Here is a 24,355-nt window from a genome sequence, read left to right as displayed (position 1 = left end):
TTAAGATCATGCTTATGTGAAATAAGATGTATTTATGAGTCTTATTGAAACGCTTAAGATTATCTTCAAATAAGATAGACTTCCATAAGTCACAGCTTGAACTTATTTCTTAAGTTCCACCTTATTTCTTGTCTGTGAATCTAAAAGACATCTTAAGATCGAATCTTAAGGCGATCTTAAATATAAGAAACGACTATGAATACCGCCCTAAAACTATCCAAATAATATGAAAACCAAGCGCAAAGTGGAATCAGTATAAAATAGAATCGTGTTGGATATACCTGATGTGATATACATGGTCGCTAAGTGTAATATACAAATTAAAATTGAATTGTGTCAAGTATAAAAAATTGAGTTATGTCAAAAATAATATGATGCAGAATACAAATATATATTTCAAAACCAAGTGATAGTACAATAGCTTAAACTTACATGAGAATAATACGGGGAGATTTAATGCTGCTATGTCAAATTGTGAGAAGTATATTAATACAAGATAAAAATTCATAACTATGTCCGTTGAAAGTTAGAGCAATAATGACGATGGAAAAATAATAAATAAACAAATGTTCTTATACTAATGATAGGTCAAGAAGCAACATAATTTTTCTTGACAATATCATAATAATGGGTGTCAAGAAAGTCTGATTCTATTTGTGGATTTAGCCCGTTAATCTGTTTCTTGATATGAATCGTTTTCGAAATCAAGAGTCTATTAATTTTTTTCCTCGTCCAAGATTACCACATTATTCCAATCAAAATCAATAGACTTGACTACTCACATGATTTTGATTGGAATAATGTTACTTTCTCTAAAAAGAAGAGACAAATCTCTCTTTCTTGTCTTATTACTATATATAATATATATCTCATGCAAATATATATACCCAAATGTTTTTTTTGCAAATGGACAATGTTAAACAGACATATTCCATATCAAATGTTTACCTGGAAAAACTTTCTCTTTATTTTTCTTTTTCTTCTCGTCATTCTCATTTTTTTCATCAGAACTATCATAGTTCTCTAAGCTATTGTTGCCATCTTGAGCAGCTTCATCTTTGTTACTGATTCGTCTGTTAATATTAAAAACAATATCAAAATTAACAAACATCAATATTAATAAACACATATAATAATGTTTAAAAAACTTTTTATGAATGCTGCCTCATGCGCATGCCACACACACACACACATATGCACACGCGTGCGCGTGCACGCATACACACACACACACAAATTTACAATAAAAATACTATATAACTGAAATGTGTATACCCTGGTAAAAATTTTTCTCAGAATTTTTTAGAACTTCTATATAATTTTTCAGAATATTTATAATTTTATAACTTTCTCACATTTTTTATATGAATTGGAACATTTCTCAGAAAATCTACATCTTTTCTTAGAATTTTTCATATATGTTAATTATGAAATATCATAAGATTTTTAAGATTTTTTGTAAGTATAATTTTTGATAAAATGTTATAAAGGGTGTGTTTTGATATTCACTGCCAGTGCTGAAAATCTATAGCGTACACTATATATTTTCAGCATTGGCAATGAATATCGGAACGCACCCAAAATCTAAAAAATTTAAAAATACTTTTTAAAAATTATGGGATGAGAAATTTCAGAATATTTCAGAATTTACTTGTATGAAAAATTCTGAAAAAAGATGTAAACTTTCCGAATATTTCTGAGTATTTCTGATAAATGTTTCAATTCGTATAAAAATTATGAGAAAAATTTTCATCAGAGTATTTACTTTTTTATACGAAAGTTAGCATGGGCCAGCCATAATCCCGCTTTTCTACCAAATATCACCTTGTTTATTGTTGGAAATTTCTTAGCCACTGCCTCTATAAGAAAAAATATAACATTTTTGAAAGTAAAAAAAAAATAGAAAGTAGATAAAGATAAAAGATACAAAGTAAATCGAAATTTATTTACATTGTTAAAAATGGACTAAAATTAGACTCTCTGCAGCAAAATATACACTCGTGATTCATTGTCCCCTGCAGCGTAGTGGTGGATATCCATCTCAGCTATCATAAAAAGGTTAACTGTAAAATAATATAATCTTACCAATCATTGTCTGGCTTATTTGGCGCTTTGATAACTGTAATTTGGTTCCTCGTTGATTCTTCCAAGTAAACAACCTTGCCAGTTTATCGTCCAGCACAATGCGCAACACGGAATTTACCATTTTTTGAAGAGACTTTCCTTCAATTTGTGAATGTAGAGCGTCGACCTACAAATTGTTCGAATAAAATTACATTGTTCGACAAAAATCGATTTTTTCCTCCCATGAGAAATTCAAAGAGATTCTGAAAATTGATTTAAAAAACATACCCGTCTCACGTTTTACCAGAGCAAGTTGTTTTAATTTTTTAAGTGTCATCGAATATTTTCTTATTAATTATTTTAAGTTACAACCAATTCGGTATCTCTTTGAATTTCTCATGGGAGGGACCTTTATTGTACAGTGTTATAGTCGCTGTAGAGCTTGAGAAAAAAAATTAAGTATCATACCACTGTGGAATTAAATGTTTCCTCTTCTTTTAGTTTGCGCTCAATTGACTTTAGATTGTTCAAATTTGTTACTGGAAAATCAATCAAAACATGTTGAACAGTTGAAGAAGAATTTTCAGTTGTAGGTTGTCTTGCTATCATTTCTGATTCCAAAAAACTTTCCATGTTATTATCGGTCTTGCGTAAGGCTAATTTACATAATATTTCAGCTGAAAATAATGAACAGAATATTATTAAATAAATTAAACAATATAATATAGGGCTAAAAACCAACTCAGGATAATGTGTGAGTAACAATATTATTGTAAGTAATCTAAAAACGTACATGTGCGAACGCCAAAATATAATCTAATAAAGGATAAAAAATTGGGAATATAACGCATTGTGTAAGCCCGCGTATATTAAAATTCAACAAATAATAACAATTCCAATAATTAAATAAATTAAACAATATAATATAAGGCTAAGAACCAACTCAGGATAATGTATGAGTAACAATATTATTGTAAGCAATCTGAATAATTTCCAAAAGTAATTGTAACGGTAACGTGCGTTATAAGTAACGCGTTACTTATCAACCCTAAGAAAATTACATTAAATATAAATCAAAAAAATTACTAACCATTTTTTATAGACGGAGACGGTCGAAGTGATGGTTTGGCTAATAAAGTTTTAATATCATAATGATCAGTACCTCCTTCAGAAACAATTTTTTCATTGTTTGAATCTAAATAAAATAATCAAATGAGAAAATCTTAATTTTCCAATCTTAATAATCAATCATATTAAATTGATTATTAAATTGATTATTAAATTGATTATTAAATTGATTATTGAGATGTATACTTACCATATTCAGATAATGTATTTATTTCCAATTGACTGCTAGAGGCAATAGGTTCACTTTCCTCACTTGTAGGAAGCGAGTTATTAAAACGTTGCTTAGTTCGTAGTGCTGCATCTTTTATAGCAATATTAAAATCTGCTGATCTATCATTACTTTCCTGAAATGTGAGAAAGATAATATCATGAATGATATTATTATTATCATATTTCAGGAAAGAATTTTTAACTGGAAGATTTCCACTCTCATTATTCTTTTTCGGACAATCCTCTTTTTTATTTAAAAGTTCTGTAACCCTTTCTTTAATTTCTTGTGCGTTCAATATTTTATTATCTTTGTCACTGTCGGAATGAATAATTTTTTTCGTCATTTGCTTTGCTTTTTCTGAAGGCTCATCATTTGACTTCTCGTACAAACGTTTGATTTTACGTTTTTTTCGCTTTTCCAAATCAGTTTCTCCTGCTGTTGTGTTAAGATTACTATTGTCGTCGGCTAATTTGCATGCTTTAAGAGCATCACGATAGTTATCTATAAAAATAAGACAGATATGAGCGCAAATCGAATTTATTCTATCAAAACATAATTAAATTTTTTTCGAAATAATTACAGAAATAATATAACTCTACCAATTTTAAAGCAAGTAAATCATTCTGTACTTCTATTAATTTTTTGCTTCCTGTTTAAATAAAAACAGTTATTATTAGAGTCTCTTATTTTACGTGTACATGAAACAAAAACATGGATCATACGTGTACTTAGACACGTGTATATATCATTTACACTTGTATTTCGTGAATATCCATGACGTATAAATGACATACACGTATTTAAGTACACGTATGACCTATGATTTTATGTACACGTGAAATAAGAGGCTCTATCATACACATTACTACGTATTGTCTTATAATACATTCACACACATCTTAATTTTATAGAAACGTAGGAAAAATACAAATCATATATACCATATTCATGCATAACTGTAGCTGGATGATTATTAAACTCAGAAGTAGGTTCTTTCAAACTCATAATAAATCGCGCAATTTTGTGATTACAGAATTTCTTTGATGGCCATTTACATGACAACTTATCTTCATTAATCCATGACGAGGGTACAACCGCCATAATTTCCTCTTTTCCTCTAAATTTCACTACGGCGTACTGTAAAATTAATTAAATGTCATCAACATTTAATATATTAAAAAAATTTAATTAAAACATGATTTAAGTCGTAAAGAACAGAACTTGATAATATGTAATATAGCTGAATGAAGCAATAAAAAAGTTTGATAAATATTTTCAGGAAGATAATTTTTAAATACTTTGATTCTATCATAAAATAAACATCTTCTAAATTCTGTAGCTTTCCACTATGTTCTGTTGTCGCGATTTCCTAGACTTCTAGGTTTACGATTAAACTCTTTAGGACAATACTGAGCTATCTCATTCAAACTGTCATTAATTTTCATTACAGTGCCTTTTGGAAGCATACAGTGCAAGTTCGTTTTTCAATAAGGAAAGATAAAAATCGTTGGAAAACTCCTAAATATATAAGATGCGTATGATCTAATCGAAATTGAGATATCATTCTTGTGTTAATTCTTTCCAGAGGAGAATGCCATTATGATGATCTGGATTTTTAAAACTTTTTTCTTTTAAAACTTTCATTCGTTCGTAATTCGCAAGTGAAATTTTCATATATAATCCTATTTTGAAACCACTTGCCTTTTACTGTACACTTTTCACATGAAGAGTAAGAATTATGTGGTATACACACTGTTTTATAAAACTACGAGCTTGTGCATCTAAGATATAATTTCTAACATAAAATGGAAATGTTGATCCATTACATTCAAAACCATTTTCTATTAGTTCTGCCACCTCGACAATATAATTATGAAGATAAGCTTCTAAATCATTTGGTTTCCCTCTCTACCAAAAAAGATACTTATAATAAATGGATACTTGTCATGTGCAAATTTTCCATTTCCAAGTATCAGCCAAAATTGTTTACTGAAATATTTCTGAAACGGTATCCCATCTATATTTACATCTATGGAAATTTGATTATGAATTGCCAAGTACTGGTGATCTATTCTCTGTTGAATGTTAATACCTCTGTACCATATCTGCCCTGTTCCAACAATTTGTAGAGGAACTTTGCGTGGAATTCTCAGCAAAGTTTTGTACGACTTGGGTAGGAAATGTAAAATAGGTCTAACTAATTTCAAAATATTATTTACTTTTTTTTAGATACATTATAAAGTGCCCGATTTCTGAGTCCCGTCAAAATATATGTTTTCTTCTCTTTTTCATTTTGAAAAACACGAGTTTCAGTTTTTTTTACTTTCAAATTTATTGCAATAAATATTTTCGTAACTGTCATCTGTAGTATACGTATCATTGTCAGAACTCGAATCATACTCAGCAGTATTATTATCGAAAATGTCATTTTTGGTGTTCACAGAACATTGTTCTAGAATAGCATGCTATCATTAGAAGGATGATTGGTTGAAGAGTTTACTTTATCTTCAATAAATTCAAATTTTTGATCAATATCAAATTTAAGCTGATATACATCTGCCTTTCAACGGATAAAAGCTTCATGGATTCTATTTTCCATCTTTATTTTATATTTACATTCAATTTTGTTCTTCAAAAGACTTGACTGCTAGGAGATACAAAACACGAGTATGTTTCGGTTTCTTCTCGTCAATAGAAAATTTTGAAATTATCAGTAAAAAGAAACATAATTTTATTAATATTAACAGTAAGAAGCTAAAATTATAACTCAATACTAATATAACATAAAGGCATGTAGAGTAGTTGCGAGAAAATTACCCCCACTCCTTCTATTTTTTCTGACTTCCGCGGCGTAAATCCCAGCGCGGCATATATACCGGAGTTACCCTACATATGTATACATATACACTTATCAATAATACACATAGAATAAAATTAATATTTTAATATTATTAAAATATCTTTTTATAAAATTTGTTCTTTTCTTTTACAATAAAGTTGTGAATTGTATAACTTATTTTTCTTATACATTATTGACTGCTTTCCTTTTAGAAGACACAGTCGACACAAGTATGATATTCTATCTCTGTTATTCATTGATAGCCTCTGTTATTATTGATAGAGTAATAAGAATAGAACGATGTTTGTGTCGACTGTATCTGCTAAAAGAAAAGCGGTCTTTTTGATAAGATGAATAGTTGGCACTATAACTATTGCAATATCCTCAAAGCACCACGTATAATCGAATACATCGCCGTTGATAATGATTTGAAGTAAGTCGAAACTCATCCGGATACATTGTCACGAATCAAAAGATTGTTGTTATATGTAATGAACTAACGAAGATTATTTTATCATTACATTTGTGCACCTAGTATCGCGTTGACTCTTATTTCCCCATATATATACAGGGTGACCCATTTTAACTTAGACAGCCAAATAACTCGAAATATCGCGATTAAATAAAAAAATGTTTAAAACAAAAATTGTTGGATATGAAGGGGCTGATTGAACTATGACCTTGACAATGACCTTGACCTTCATTTTCAAGGTTATTTGAAGGTCTACTTTCAATTTTCAAATAGAAACCCATATTTTTGATCCCAGATTTTGAAAGAGCGCAAAATTTTACGTCCAGATGAACTTTCATGTTATGGGTCAAAGTTGATCATAGAGGTCATTTCAAAGACAAATTCCTAATCGAAACAGAAAGCCAAAAAATCTTGATTTTTCCCGGATAGTGTTTGTTAAGAATCACTAAAGAATCACAACAAGAAAATACATATGTAGCATAAAATTTTATTAAAAATCCCCACTTGACCTTGAAATGGTCATGAAAATATGGGTTCAAGGACATTGTCAGGGTCATGGTTTGGTCTCCCCTCGACCCAACAATTTTTCTCACAAACACTATCCGGGAAAAATCAAGATTTTTTGGCTTTCTGTTTCGATTAGGAATTTGTCTTTGAAATGACCTCTATGATCAACTTTGACCCATAACATGAAAGTTCATCTGGACGTAAAATTTTGCGCTCTTTCAAAATCCGAGATCAAAAATATGGGTTCCTATTTGAAAATTGAAAGTAGACCTTCAAATAACCTTGAAAATGAAGGTCAAGGTCATTGTCAAGGTCATAGTTCAATCAGCCCCTTCATATTCAACAATTTTTGTTTTAAACATTTTTTTATTTAATCGCGATGTTTCGAGTTATTTGGCTGTCTAAGTTAAAATGGGTCACCCTGTATATATGAAGGAAGCAAACCTACCCTACACAGCAAAAGAAATCTGTGGAATCTCGTCAAGATATCGTGCTGGAATATCGCAATATCTCAAAGATATTCAGTAGACATCTGGATATATGACAAATATCAATAGGATATACTAATGTCCGTACCAAAGAAGGACTGAGATATTTCATGTTTAAGTGAAATATATTCTTACGTTATTCCTGAGATATCCGTGATTATTGTTGCTTATAGTAAAATCTGAAATGTTATCGTAGGTATATTATAAAGATATATTAGAGATAATTATAGTATTTAGTCGGGATATATTTGGGAGAATGTTTTTTATAATTATAATTTACATCGATTATACAGACATATTACGGTAGTATGTAATCTCGAAGATTTCTGGCATGCTAAAACCAAGTCCATAGCTCAAATTGCACCCTTACGTCAAGTTTCTAAAATATTCCAACCTTAAAATTCCAAAAAGGCGTCCAATGTAGAACCAGCTAGCTTTATTTGACTGTTCAGAAATGTACGTGTAAACACATCTTTAAATTATAAAACCTAATTATGAATACCTTAGAACATACTACTGGAAGGAGCATAGGCCCATAATCCCACTCTTTCGGTTGAAGCCAAGAAGATTGACAAGGAGATAGTATGTGCCTAGTCAGCAATGTGCATGCTCAGACCATTCGCACGGGGTCTGCGGGGTGAAGAGAAAAGGCGACAAGCATGCGCATTACAATCTAGGATCACGCATTCTATCTCCATCCTTGTCAATTTTCTCTGCATTCTACCTCCATCCTTGTCAATCTTCTCGGCTTCAACTTTTCGAGCTTATGCTCCTTTCAGTAGTATATGTTCTAAGATAAATACCACCTGAAGAGATAATTTCTTTAATTATGCCCTTATATATGTACGTACATTACAATTACGTACTATTCTATAAGTTTTACATATAAAGAGACATCTTAGAAACGACCGGAATATCTTATCTGCTAGATGTTTTCAGAATGTCTCTGAGATATATTGTACACATTTACTTTGTTCGGGATAAGATATCTCCTGAATATCTTATACAAGAAGTGTATTCATGATATAATCATTATAATGTACTGATGACATCTTAAAGATATTGAGATATATCTCGTATATCCGCGATGATTTTAGTATATCCCATAGATCTCCATTGCTGTGTGGGTGTAATTTACAATTTTTGGGGAATTTCATATCGGTTTGTACTTTTCCAAAGGTATTTGCGTTTTTCTTTTATTTTGGAGAAGGATTTTTTATTCTGTATAAGGAAAACGAAACAATTTGAGAAATACGAAATAACGCTCTGATGGTAATTCCAGCATCCCCTTAATCTTAAATTAGTAATAACAAAGATGTATAAGGTTAATATTTGTATTTCACTTTTCCACTCAGATTAAATAAGTGTATAATATAGTGACTTTAATATGCACTCAGTCCGCACGTACTAATAATGGATCCAACCGAATTCGCTAGAAGTTTGCTACGAATCCGGAACCGAATCTGAGGGTGCGTTCCGAGTTTCGCACGAAGCGCATGATGCATCACTCAGTGAGAAATGACAATGGAATCGACATCGAATCGATGTCGATTCGACGTCGAAATCATCGAATTGACGTCGAAATCATCGAATTGACGTCGAATCGACGTCGATTCGACATCGATTTCATTGTCATTTCTCACTGGGCATTTGTCCTTGTTGTGCATCAAATAATAAAGAAGGATAAAACGATATATCTGGGATCTGGGTTCGACTTTTACCAGATCGAGAGATTCGGATATCTTAGGAAATTCGAATCTCCGGATAACCCAAATTTGAAACATCGCGCATTTATTCGTAATTCGGATAAACGGATATCCGAATAGCTTTAAATCTGAACTATTCTTGAGTGTCTACATACGAGGACAGATATGCCTGACCATATACATATATAGTTGCATGCCTTTTCATATTTTCTCATGCCTTTTCCGTGTGCGACTTCATATAGTCAGATATTATTTCTGTTCCCATGTGTACAAGAACTTTTATCTTAACCTTAAAATTATCATTGCTATAAACTTACCGGTTTCATGATAACAGCGTCAATATAAGCAGCGCAGCTTAATATCACACGTTAATTTCGTCTGTTTTTTTTTTATTCCCTGGATTTCCTATTGATAGATTACGAATCGACACGGTACATCAGCTGTCGCGACATTAACGAATTGCTATAAATTGCGTAATAGTTGATAGCAATTTGCACGTATGCACTGGTTTGCACTTTCAACAACTCGTTCGGTGATATAAGGGTGCCGTCATATACAGCCCGTAATCCGTAATCCCCATCGGATCAATCGGATGTCCACAAAAGTTACTAGGGATTGCGTCTGTAACGTTACATGTGTTTTACCTCTATTCTCTTCTGTATCCTATATGGAGCCGTAATTTTATGAAATTTCCGTAAAACTAATTATTACAAGTAATGTTTTTCCTAATTTTATCTATTTGACTAAATTTAACGATTTAATTTTAATTTTAATTTATTTAATTTAGTTTATTGCAAAGCTATATGAAAAAGACTACATCAGAGTAACAGAGTAAGACATAAAATGAAATGTTTATAGAAATAAAATATGATATAATAGAATATAGTTAACATAAACATAAATACAATAGACAATAGTAGCTTGCAAATGGTTAGGCGTCAGCAAAATTGCTGTTACAAAGCCTACCAGCAACAAAACCACTGTTATTCATTAAAACTGTTATTAATTAAAACTTTTGTTATAATTATAATATATTCTGTAGTTTTCTTATAAAATAAAATAAAAATAAACAATATAACTTGTTAAATAAGAAATATTATCATGTACACGTCCACATTTTGCGGTTCCATGGGACACAAGGAGTATGTAAGCACGCAAAATGCAATCATGCACTCCGACGTCAAATAAAAATAAACGTGCCATAACCTACCTCTAATGTATAAATAGTGATTAATTTGTTTGACAACAATTTTGAAATTAGAAGTGCATAATAAATCTTTGATATATGTTATTAGTGATGATGCAAATGTTGAAAAATTCAGTGGTTCCTTCATTTAATCAAAGAAAACTAACAATAGAGTGATTCGCATGTTTACAATTTATTTAAAATTAAAGGGGCTGGAAATATATATAACTATAAATATATATAAATATATATAACAATAAATATATATAACAATATAAATATATATAACAATAAATATATATAACAATATAAATATATATAACAATATGTAGAAATTATCGTGAATATAACAAATGATCTGTTTTCTGTTCTTGCACTAGACTGCACTAGAACTCTCTTCTCACGTAATTGCGGATTACGTGAGAAATATCTGCCGTACATACGCAATCCCTAGTAATTTTTGCGTACATCCGATACATATTACGGATTATGGGCTGCATGTGACGGCATCCTAATATTTAAACGAGAGTCTCGCGAAATCAAAATAGAGGGCCGGGGTGCGCAACAGAGAGAAAGCACGTACAGCCGGTCATAGACAGATTGCAATCAATGTTGTTAGGTATGCCGCCTTTTTAGCGCATGCGCACTACAGTACTAGTGACTTCTAGAGAAATCCAGTAATGTAAAGGATGAAAAGCGCGGGGCCGCGGGTTAAACTGTTCGTGGTTAAGCGCGAGAATCGGAGAAAAGACATATACATTATGTGTAATTTATTTCGCGAAAACAAAGAATCGAGAAGCACTAGACGAGTAAGATATAATATGTAGAGGATGAGTATAGATTTGGCGGGATTTGGCAACATATGTAAGTTAAGTAATCTACACTGTGAATCACATATTGCCATAGTAGTGCGCAAGCGCTAAAAAGGCGGCATACCTAACAACACTGATTGCAACACCTTTTTTTCGATGGGTTTCGGAATGCAGCCTATTCACGGAGCGATTGGTTCTTATTTGTGGATCAATAGGCCTGTTCTTTTTGGCTGAACTTTTACACCAGTTCATATCTTTCTTCCTTTTCTCTGTAGGAGGAAAGAAGAGGAAGAAAGATGAATTGGTGCAAAAGTTCAGCCAAAAAGAACAGGCCTCATGACTGCATTTACACGGCACTGGTAAACAGGCATCAACACTGGCTTTAATTAAAACGGTTTTACCCCTACAGTACAAAAGTTGCAACAATAATGCTGCAACATTGCAGCAATATCGCATGTTGCAGCAATATTGCAGCATTATTGCAGCCATATTGCTGCAAATTCTGTGCTGTATGGGTAGTAAAAACCGTTTTAATTAAAACCAGTGTTGATGCCTGTTTACACAATCAGGCGTATTTTACTTGTATGATGCTGTATGAGACGAAATATCTTTTGTCTTAACCTTCTAAAGTTTGTCTTAACGTCTAAAGTTGGTAACATTAAATTTTGATACTTAAAACCGATTTATATCGTTTACACTGCTTTTTTAAAACGATTTAGTAACGCCAAACCTGTTTCAGAAGAGGTTTGGATTCACTAAAACGATTTTAATAACATCGGTATTAAGAAATGTTTACAGGCCATCTAACATCGGTTTTAATTAAAACGGTTTTTACTAAAACGTAGTCTAGCTATGAATAAGAACCAATCGCTTGGTGAATAGGCTGTATTCCGAAACCCATCGAAAAAAGTGTTGCAACCTTTCTGTGATCGGCTGTATATGTAGATAAAGATGCAAACCCATGCAGCGGAATAGCGACCATATGAAGTTGCACGTGGAACGAGAGCGGAACCAATCACAAGCGTTTCGTATTTCTCAACAATTTTTAGAAGAATAGCTTTTGCGCACGCAGCTGCGTAATATACGCACACATCTGTGTGTTAATATATGCATGTGCACATGCTGTGTATACACATATCTACTAATTATCTATGACAGTTTTGTCCAATTTGAGCTTCGGAGTCAAAACGCAAATCTACATAAAAAAATACAATGTGAGTAAGGAGTATGTGATTTTAGGAGTATAATACTTATGAAGTGTTGATAAGCGTCACTTAGATGCGTATTAACACTTTCCAGTCACCAAAATCTTACCCACATTGAATTTTTTTGCGTCGATGGCTTTTTATTTTGGCTCCAGAGCTCAAATTGGATAGGCCTGGTCTATGTGATATTAGGTTCTAATATCACATAGACAATCAGAGACTCAAAAAGAAAGAGGAAACTTTGTTTCGAACAGGGAAATATTAAACCATCGAGAGAAAGATAATTTCGATGCATCTCTTCCCGTAGTCGAGAACAGAATACACATATTCCATCACTTTTGTTGCGTTGAAACGTGAACCCTCAATACCCATATAGCGTAATGAGCGCTCTGCGGACTTTGCGCAACCAATCACAAGTCATTATTTCATCAGGGTGACAGCCCTTCTACAATAAGCCGCAAGTCAGAACATCAGAAGTCTTAACCTGTCTTAACCAAATCGTTCAAGTTAGCTATTGGCCAACTTCACCGATTATGACTCAAAATAGCTTAGAACTTCTGACTTGCGGCTTATTGTAGAAGGGCTGTCAAAATCACATTAAAACTAATTTCATAAGATTTTCACATCTTTAATCAATATTTCTAATAAGAAACGCATTTAATTTAGTATTTAAGTATATGATGATAAAAAACGAATAATAAAATAATATTTAAAAGATTATGTACCGTAACGAAAACTGCGAACCGTTTGTGATTGGTTCTGCTGTCGTTCCGCGTTACGCTATTCCGCTGCATGGGTTTGCACCCTAAGTGCACTGCGCACTCCCTCTATTCGAGTCTATTTTAGCTATGGAGGATAGAAACCAGGGGTGCGTTCGTTTATGCCGCAGATGTCGTTCGTTTATTCTACCTGCGAAGGCGACTGCAACGCAGTTTGTCATTCGTTTACGCAGGGATGTATACCATCTCAAATACTATCAACTTTACAGAAAAACTGCAAGAGACAAAAATTATTTATTTTCTTCTCATAGAGCTCTAAGAATGTTTTTAGAATTTTTCAGAATTTTTTAAAACCGTATATTCTCATGTTGATAAAAATGAGAAAATGCAGTACTAAAAAGTTGATAAAAAATTCTGAAGAAATTCGTAGTTCTATGAGAATAAACAATTTTCATCTCTTGCAGTTTTTCTGTAAATTTCATAGTATTTGAGTAAAAAATTATTGAAGGCCAATTTTCGGCAATTTTTAGCAATTAGTATCTTGTTAACTATTGCGAAAATTGCAAAATAATAAAGGACTTTCCGTTTCAGCTTAATCCGCTCTATATGTCCACGAACTCCGTCAGAACAATTATCGGACACCGTATATATAATTATATATAGAATATGTCCATTTATTTACAAATATTTATACACAAATATATAAATTATATATAGTTTTATATAATTTTATATAGTGATATATAAAATATTTTTTCCCGGGAATTCATATTTACATTGTCTTTCAAATAAAGGATCAACCTAAAATTTCTTTTTTTATATTTTCTTTTTAAATTTGTACATTCATTAATGCATACCAGGGTTGGTAAAGATTAATGTCTTTTTTTATGAATAAAACATATTGCGTTTCTTCTTAAATATGTTTTTATATAATGCTTTAAATATGTTTTAAACAATACTATAAAAAAACATGTTTAAAACACGTTTAAAACATGTTTTTTACCAACCATGATGCTATATTAGTCTATTTTGCCGTAGTTTCGCATTATTTTTGTTATATCACATCAACTTGACAGGTCCAATCGTAATACCGTTTTTGATATGACATTTTGGACTTTATATATCACTTTACACAACACAATTAATATAATTACCGTCAACAATTTATCGCTGCTATTGCTGCTAACCCATTTATATCAGCGTTATTCGAGGTTAGTGACATATGAAATCATGTGACTCGTTTGTCGCTGAATATTAGAGTTCCTCTAGTAAGAATTCAAACATAAGACCAGAAGGACGCCATTACCAGGTGTCGAGTACCGGCCGGAAACAGCACAATTTCACCATGGTTGACGGCTGATAGTCCGATTTCGCATTTGACTTTCAAGCCTCATAACTCGAAAAGTACTTAATGAAAAAATATTTTATTATAGTGTTTTGAAAAGCTCTCGAGGTAAGCTACAAGAATATGTAATAAAAAATGGAGGGTTCCGTTTAAAATATTTAACGTGACCCTCATCTGATCTTGACAACGCCACCCAAGGTCAAACCAATGATACCATCTTATGTCTCCTTCAAAACCATACAACTTTTGTCTGAAACATTTTCTTGTAAAATGCAAGGGAACGGAAATATTTGAGGTGATCGATTAAAATGACTCACACTGTATATTCAATCATTACACATGTGTCACAGGATGAAGCAAGCCCAATCTAATGTAATGTCGGAAGTCCACAACAGCGTTGCCAAATTTTTCGCGTATATTTCTTTAGATGCTCAAATAGCATGCTTTATTCATCAACTTTTTGCTTGTATACAAATAAATTACACGGTGAATAAAGTTAAAATTCTTGCAAAGACGTAAAAAAAGATTTGTTCTAACTATTTATATGTTTTTTTATGTGGATCGAATCATTTTAAAAGTAATTATGTAATATATCAATCATTCAATGTATATGTCATATATATGACACCATGCATGCATAAAACTCGACTCTAACTTTAGCTCTTTCCTTTTTAAAAATTACACGGTCAATCGGTTTGAAATTTTAATATAGTTTTAGTTTCGTCTTAAATAATATTCTGTGTAATTTTTAGATAGATTAAAGCATTTTGATTTTTTGATCGTACCTCTCCAGATAGCAACATGTCCGTCTTGTTGTTGGCATGTTGCTTGCTATACTAAGCATTGCTAAGTATGTGTTGCTACCAGAATTGCGGCAACTGAGTCCTCATTTGTTGGCAACTTGATGCTTTCACGATCTGATATTATAAGTAGCAATTTGCCAGCAATTTGCCGACAACTTTAAACTCGTCATCATCAAAATTCGTACTATTGCCATCAAGTTGTCATAATAATATGCAGCATCATACAATACTGTCGTATTGCTAACGCACGATGACATTAACGCAGCTATTTTGCTGTTAAACTGTTGACAATACATTTACACACTGTTGTCTGCATGTTGCTACAATGTCGGTATATTCGAAATCGTTGAAGACAAATCTACAGCAAGTTGCCAGCATCATAAGCAATCACAGATTTGTGCGATTTTGCTAAGACATGCTTTGCTATCTGTTAACTGGAATTGTGGTGGAAAAAAAATGAACGATCTAGAATTCTAATTAAGTTTACTAGATTTCTGGTTAAATTTATTAGGTTCTGGTTATTTCGAACAGAATTCTGGTAGATTGAGAATTATTTCAACTAGATTTCTAATAGATTTTGAAATTGGTTATTTCAATCAGAATTCTGGTAGATTTAACCAGAAATTTAGTAACTTTTTTAATTAGAATTCTGGATCGTTTATTTTCCACCACAATTCCAGTTAATTCAACCAAATATTTCTTTCCGTGTGTACGTAGGAACAAAAAATTACAATTTTGATCTTAACCGATGTACGAATAATTAATCTCTTGATACTTCTTTCAATAGGTAAACATTAGAAATAACTGACTTGAAGTGACTAATGGAGACGCTTTTCTGTTTCGGTCTAATTACACCTGCCTTTTATATAGATCTTTAAATCACTTCGACGAAGATGATCTACTCGTCGCTATACTGCATGAATGCATTTTGAGTCTACCGATCTACCAACTGAAAGCTGAAAGATGATCGCTCCATGTTCTCCACTGTGAAAAATAGCGATTAAGCACTTTTGAGCTGACGCACTGTCCAAACATTTTGATTGTTGCCACGCAATGCGGCACGTGTTAGTCCTGTCCTGTCTTATTCGTTTCGCCCAACATGAGCTTTGCGAGCAAGCGAACATAGGAGCGAGTGAAAACGATCTCATTATTGGCGTCTCACCGAATAATATTACACTGTGGCGACAGCGGTCAGTGTTAGAATTTCGGACCTGGCAGAAAGGTAAACGGAAAGGAGGAACGACGAGAGATAGAGAGAAAGAGAGAGACGGACATCTTGATAAATGGAAAAACGCACCACTTACAAAGCTGCTGATCTCTCGACTGAGATCGTTTCTTCGTCTCGCTATGCGTTTGAATAATTAATTTGTTCTCCATGTACATCAAGAATGTGACGCATTACATCATCTCGGGTGGTACAATGTGTTTACGCTTACCAGAATGTTTAAGATATAGTGACGGATACTAGCTCGACACAGATTTTTAAATTACAAAAATGGATCTTCGATCCGAGAACATTCTACTTTCAATTTTAGAATGCTTGCCAGATCTATTATTTTCTCTCCCATTTACATTCTCATCTGACAGGAAAAAAATTTATCAGTTTGAAGAGAAACATGAAACTAATGATCCATTAGAAATATATGTAATTATGGAAAATGGCATTATAAAAATACTTAATTTAAAACACTTAATTTTGTTTTCAAATGGAGACGCAAAAATTCAATGCTTTGAATAATCACATATATTTTTGCTAAGAAGCTTTACATGTTGAGTCATTTGTAATTTTATTAGGATAAAAACTAATTGATAAATATTTTATCATATATTAGGTGTTAAACTTAATTCCTGCCGTTTTTCGTCTCCAAAATTGATTTGTTTCGAAGGGAAATACCTTAATTAAAGTATTATTAATAAAATATTATTAATTAGTAATAAAGTAGAAAATGGAGGAAATTACTTTGATTGAGGTATTCATTCATCTTCCCTTCGAAACAAATCAATTTTCGAGACGAAAAACGACAGAAATTAAGTTTAACACCTAATATATTCTTCTCGTTTTAGGCTTTCCATTACAGCTCTTCTCTTTCCGTTTTCCGAGACATTAGCTTAATACTATTTTTCATGTAACATGATGTCTTGACTCAGCGTTTTTCATTGGTGCGTATTCAGTGCACTTTAAAACCGTTTTACACAAATTGACGTACAGATGTACATTTAATAAAAATATAGAAACGATTTTTAAATCGCGAAATCCTCAATACATTTTATTATGATATTTGATAAAATATACATTGGGTATTTTATTAATGGAGTTATCTCACTTTTATATTCAGATTAAGTTAGTGTACAACAGCTTTAATATGCACTGAATGCGCACTAGTTCTGCCAGTGAAAAATGCTATCATATTTCGCTTCTACACACACGTGCGATGTCTTTCGTTGCATTCATACGATACCTTTCGAACGAAAATTGAAACTCAATTTTGCGATGTAAGAATTTTGGAAGCACATATGGAGGGTAAAACAAGCTTATGTAATATCGATAATCGTCGATAGCGTTCATTGACAAGATAACCAGATGAACCGGAAGGAGAGGGATTTTTCACCAAGAAAAGAAGAGGAACACATTCGTGTTAACAACATATGTATGAAACCGGGACCGTTAAAATATAAAAGTGTGAAGAAGAGAAAATATATTGTTTTACTCTTATTGCATTGTCTCTAATTTTAACCGAATTTCTGCGCCAGAAACACATTTAATTTTTGACTGAAGAAATTTTGTTTTTACATTAAAGGACAAAATTCAATTTCATGCGTTACATTCTTCAATTTGCATTATATTAAAGGACATAATTCAAGCTAATCAATGATTGACTGCAATTATCTACTATCATGCGACGTTTTAATGTTACCAGCGTTTGTTAGAGAGAGAGCGAAGTATAAATTTATATTACGTTTTGTTTTTACCTATATCGCGATCGAAACATTTGTTTGTTTATCGCTAGCACATTGTATTAAATCTGAACTAAACGATATAACTGTTTTCTTTACTTACGTTCCAATTTTTACATTAACGATATAATTAAATAATTTTTTTGGCTCGTAGCCCTTTTTCTTTTTCGTATTATAAAAGTGAATCTTTGCACTCTATTTTCTCCGTTGGAATCGATATGCTAAACGGATGGATAAACGGATAAATCGGCGAGCTGGTGGCATCGTGATCGATATACAATCTCGATAAAGGAAGACACCGGCCGGCCGGTCGGTCGAGACGAAGAGGACGATGAAGAAGCAAGAAAAGAGAAGAAGGAGAAGAGGAGTTACGGCGGTTTTAGATCCAGTGATAGTATAGGAGGCACGATATATAAGCCGTTCGTTCGTTCGCGTCTTCGTTCATGGCCGGGCATACATAATCGGGTTACCGTTTACACGATGTGACACGACGAGTCGATCGGCGACGAACGACGCGCGGGGCCTCGGGGGGAAAAAAACACGGGCTTTTCGATAGAAACGGTATATATAAACCGCAGATTGATCTCTCGTCCGTTTTAGTTGTCCGAAAATCCTTACAAGTTCCGGATCGTCTCTTCCATGTTAGCGCGAGTTTTCCATGCTAATGAGTCCTCTTTCTTTTCCTCTTGCCCTACTTGCTTTGCGCGCGATTTCCGCGCGTTCCTCCTCTTGTATCTCTCCGGTGTTCGTCCCGTTCTCCAATCTTCTACATCACCCGTCCCTTAGCCCTCCGGCTGTAGGTCTCATCGCACATCGCTGACGCACATGTGCGTTTACATACTAACTGAACTGTATCATCATCGCGTTCTACTCCCTATCACTCTCTCCCTCTCGTCCTCTCTCGTTCGCCATACATCGTCGTCCTCGTCCTTGCCTTGTCCCTTCTCATCAGGAGTCTTCTTTGCCCTTTTTCTGTCCCGGCTACCGGCAAACGTGCGCGTCGTCTTCTTCGCCAGTTACTTCCTCCCTCTCTCCCTTCCTTCACCCTCTTCCAACCCGTCTAACTCTTTCTCTTTTTCTTCCGCTCTTTCTAACTCCCGTCCTCGTCGTCGTTCCTGGCTGTTTTACTTTTGCTCTGGTTTATCTCTCCTGCAACAAGAGCGCGCGATCTCTCCTGTATAAATTGCATTCTCGCCGTGCAATTGAACGGATCGAGGACTCACACGGGATACGCTAAAATAAGGAAGTTGAAAGAAACAAATCGGGAGGACGGAACATTGGGATCGAAGTGGTGACAATGTTGGAATGGTGCGTCGGAATTGCGACTACCCTGCTGACCTTCCTCATCTACTTTGCATATTTCTTCAAATTCAACTGGGTGAAAGTGAGTGATGATCAAGCGACATTATTTTCTGTGTTTTTACTACGAAGTGTGTTAAGATTATAACTTGGTACTTCTTAAAGGACATGAGAATTGAGACTAAAACGCGACAGACCCGCAGTTTTTACGCGAGTAACAAACATCGGAAGGTGGGCAAACTACCGCCGGTCTATCCGAACGGATGGTTCGCTCTGCTCGAAAGTTCGCAGATAGAAAAGGGTCAGGTGAAACATGTGTCTGCTCTCGGTGAAAATTTCGCGGTGTTCAGGTACGTCAGGGTATAGCATTTTTTTTTTATTATTTTTTGAAATATTTTAAGATATATAACAGGATATTCTATTTCAAGATATATCTTAAAATATTTTAAGTACATACTATAGAAATCAAAGCCTTAAACGGTCTAGCTGGATCTTAATGCTTGTATGATTCTTATGTGAATTTATATACTACGTATGTAATCCCACAGAAACGCGCGCCGAAAAATTTTCGGTCTTGAAACGCTAACTCTACTAAACTACCGCAGTGATATCACGAGTTAAATTGACTATAGCAATTTAATAAATTTTTGATGCTTATTCGCATCTTCGAAACGATCTTAATAATGACGAATAACATATTAAAATCTGTAAATCATTAATTCTTATTGCGAAAAATATTACCTCGGCCGGGAATCGAACCCGGATCTCTTGCATACCGTGCGAGATACGTAGTATATAAATTCACATAAGAATCATACAAGCATTAAGATCCAGCTAGACCGTTTAAGGCTTTGATTTCTATAGTTTGTGTTATCACATGTACGGTCCTATAATATATTATATTATTTAAAGTACATATTATTTATCACGTAACGTTCTATCAATTTCTTCAAGAACCGAAAGAGGCGTTATCAACATTTTAGACGCATATTGCCCGCATTTAGGAGCGAATATGGCCGAGGGTGGTCGTGTCAAGGGAGATTGTCTGGAGTGTCCATTTCATAGCTGGACGTTTCGCGGAGAGGATGGCTACTGCGAAAACATACCTTATGCTGAAAAGGGTATTAATCAAGTTCTACATAATTTTGAGTCTCAGACGATATCTATCTACCCTTTTGCTATTAGGATCTGTGGCCAAGATGTTCGGATCGGTTGTTTTTTACGGAACCACATTCCTGCATACAGATGCTTGTTTGTGCATTTTAACATACAACACAAACGTTTGCGTCTAAATATCAGGTGTCCATTTAGGGCATAAATTATTCAGAATTCTTCATTTTATATTAGAAATATATATATAAATGTATACTAGAAATTATTTCCCGATGTATCTATCCTAGTTATATATATACATTTTTTTTCACAGTGCCGCATGTCGCCCGTGTGAAAGTTTGGAAGAGCTGCGAAGTGAATCACATTATCTTCGTCTGGTACCACTCGGAATCAGTTGAGCCAGACTGGCAACCCCAACCACATACATGCATTTCCAATGGCTCCTGGCGCTATCAAGGTCGCAATGAGTACCTCATTAATTGCCACATACAGGTTTGTCGCGCATTCGATTCTCTAATGTAAGAAGATATGCTTCATTACATAAAAATCACTTCGAGATGACTACAAAAGAAAAAAATAATTAATTTCGCAACAAAATAAATGAATTAAACTAATTATTAGTGTTTGCTTGAAAGTACTGTCGAGCATTACTTTCCAAAGTCATGAACTGAAAAAAAGTGTTAGAGTGAAAATTATCTTTTCTTCTTTTTTATTCTTCGTACCTTGAGAATCTCTTTCAAATGAGCAATAAAGGGGAATATTAAGTTAAGGTTGTTTTTCGGCCGAAATGAAAAAGTTACGACATGTACAAATTATATATCATATTGAACGGTTACTCAAGTCGAATGATATTTCACTTATCTTGGGAAAACGTCGGGAACATGGAAGAAATCATCAAATCAAGTCAAATAGATCTATCATATTTATGCTATCACATTTATTGAAAAAGTAAGAATAAGTAAAACGAGAATTGAGCATTAAGGATATATCGTAGTATTTAAATACACGAACTCTTCTTTTTGAGAGAAATTCTGCAAGACAATTTGATATAATTTTATTACGCAATAAGGTGTGTAACTGTTGTACTGTGGCAATATTTTGTTATAATCTCTATACATACATCGAAGGCGTAGTAAGAATAGAACATGTAGGCGTTATTACTAGACGCTTTTAACATTTGTGGAATCATTTCATCCTTGTCTATTAAAAAGCAAGGACAAATAATGGTTGCGAGCGTTATGAGCATCAAGTGAAATGCAGCTCTAATAAAACCTGAAAAGCGTCATCATTGCTTCTTTTACTTTTAGTACCTCCAGGAATCATGGAACATATCGGAATAAATTCCGGTTGGAATTATTCCGTTTTCTCTAGAAAACACAATAGAAATCTAGGGAATAATTGAATAATTCCGATCAGAATCTATCCCGACTTACTCCATGATAGGTGCCCAGTATGCGTTACTGCGATGTATTCTAAAAAATACGTAGTAACGTATTTATTGAAAAATTCTATATAATCATTGTTTTCAGATCTAAATCTAAAAATTTCAAAGACGAATTTTTCCATGATCCTGATGTTTCTCCAAGATAAGTGATATATCATTCGAATCCGTTTAAGCACAGTAAACGAAAATGGATTGAAACAAATTGAAAATTGCAATTCATTTTAATTTATCCGAGTTCGCGCTTTGGAGTTGGATTGAAATGAATTAATATAATATCCGAGGGCATAAATTCGTTTCTATTCATGAACATTTATAATTTTTTTTTTCTAAATAGAACTATTTATTTTTATATTCAGTTCGAAATGGGAATATTCAGTACTGTACTCGGATATAAATTCGGGGTTTATATATTTCCGTCATAACTTTTTTTGTTTAAATAAAAGTGCGTATTTTCATAATTTGGAACTGTGATGTATTCATACCAGGTAGCTTACAAATTAGCTATGTTGAAATTTTTTTAATTGAAGTGAATTCAAACGAGATTGTTCTTATTCATAATTTTGAACTGGGATGTATTCATGGCTAACGTATTTATGACATAAGTATTTTTGAATTCAAATAGATAGAAATATAAGATGTGCAATTTATCATGTTGAATTTGGATGATTTATATTTGTATTATATTATTTTTTTATTGAAATGTATTAAAATACGAAAGAGCTATTCATCATGTAGAAATAAGGTATATTCATGTATTCAAATGGATTCGAAAAATCAGAAGCGCGAATTCGGAAATGTCGAGATGAATTCATTTCTATCTATTTCGATTTATTCTCGTTTACTGGGTAGCCATTTAACATGATATATGATTTCTACATTTCGAAATTTTTTTATTTTAACCAAAAAACGATCTTAACTTAACATCCTCCTTGTGGACTTGTACATTAGGATATAGCTGAGAATGGAGCTGATCCTGCGCATCTTACCTCAGTGCACGGTCCAGTTATGTTTCTCCCTGGCAACTTTTCGTGGTTAGCTCGGCACCTGTGGATCACCTACACGGGATGGCGATCGCGTTGTTCCCAGACGGACGAATACGAAGAAGCACCAAAGACGCGCGCTAAATTGAACAGCGTGTTGATCCATCCTATCGAGAATGACAACGGGAATCGTCGCTTTGCAGTCTCACAGAACAGTTTCGGCAGTAAAGAGAAGCACAGGGCCGGTCTGCACATGTGCCACAAGTTGATCCTTCTGCAACGTTTTAGCGTATGGGAGATTGATGTGCTCGCTGAGCAGATTGGGCCTAGCTATGTCGAGCTTATGATCAACACGTCGTTCGGACCTATGTACATTCTGCAGACAGTAACGCCGGTTGAGCCGTTGCTGCAACGGGTGATCCATCAGATCTTCTCACCACCTTTGCTGGCACCATACGCGAATCTCATTTTTCTGGGCGAGTGTTTGATGTTTGAGCGCGATATTAAAATCTGGAACTACAAGAGATATGAGCGACAACCTATCCTGGTGCGCGAGGATCGAGCTATCCAAGCATATCGCCGTTGGTACTCGCAATTTTACTCCGATCACAGTCCCACCTATGAGACGGCTATGAAGGATCTACAATGGTAGCGATAACCTCCTTTTTAAAATGTAACTTGTATACTTTCTGTTATATTTGTAGGTATTATTGTTATTATTAAAATAGATAACTTATGTACGATGCTTATTTTTAAGCATTCGATATATGTTAATTATAATATAAATAGTTATGGTTTAAAAAAAAATTAAACCTTTGTTAGAGTGTCCATACGTTTTTATTGTCGCTTTATATGTTTGACATATCTGCAATGTACATATAAAATTCTTTAACAGACGACGATGAATAAATAAGAAAACGATAGAGCTTTTCTTCGCCTAACTCTAATCGTAATTATTTAGACAACAATAGCGAGAAAATAATGATATTTAAATGTCTAACTCTCAAGACATTATATTTGAAAATATAAATTATGAGAATTAAATATTGAAGACTCGCATGAGTCTAAGAAAATTCGTT

General features: G+C 33.4%; 2 protein-coding genes across 2 annotated transcripts; one reads left to right on the top strand and one right to left on the bottom strand.

Moving 5' to 3' along the window:
* Nucleotides 1–916: 916 nt before the first annotated feature.
* LOC108770899 (reticulocyte-binding protein 1) lies at nucleotides 917–9,978 on the bottom strand. Its single transcript, XM_018522656.1, has 8 exons — nucleotides 9,733–9,978; nucleotides 4,345–4,540; nucleotides 3,383–3,904; nucleotides 3,155–3,259; nucleotides 2,533–2,741; nucleotides 2,086–2,251; nucleotides 1,766–1,859; nucleotides 917–1,073 (listed from the first exon to the last, which is right to left on the bottom strand). Exons 1-8 carry the CDS (start codon nucleotides 9,739–9,741, stop codon nucleotides 917–919), a joined length of 1,458 nt encoding a protein of 485 aa, XP_018378158.1. The 5' UTR covers nucleotides 9,742–9,978.
* A 9,682-nt stretch (nucleotides 9,979–19,660) lies between these two features.
* On the top strand, nucleotides 19,661–23,928 carry LOC108771039 (cholesterol 7-desaturase). Its single transcript, XM_018522913.1, has 5 exons — nucleotides 19,661–19,824; nucleotides 19,905–20,089; nucleotides 20,694–20,860; nucleotides 21,166–21,344; nucleotides 23,245–23,928. Exons 1-5 carry the CDS (start codon nucleotides 19,738–19,740, stop codon nucleotides 23,926–23,928), a joined length of 1,302 nt encoding a protein of 433 aa, XP_018378415.1. The 5' UTR covers nucleotides 19,661–19,737.
* Nucleotides 23,929–24,355: the final 427 nt, after the last annotated feature.

Source organism: Trachymyrmex cornetzi, unplaced genomic scaffold (assembly GCF_001594075.2).
Source record: "Trachymyrmex cornetzi isolate Tcor2-1 unplaced genomic scaffold, Tcor1.1 scaffold138, whole genome shotgun sequence".
NCBI lineage: Eukaryota > Metazoa > Arthropoda > Insecta > Hymenoptera > Formicidae > Trachymyrmex > Trachymyrmex cornetzi.
This window is presented reverse-complemented; position numbering and strand designations above follow the sequence as displayed.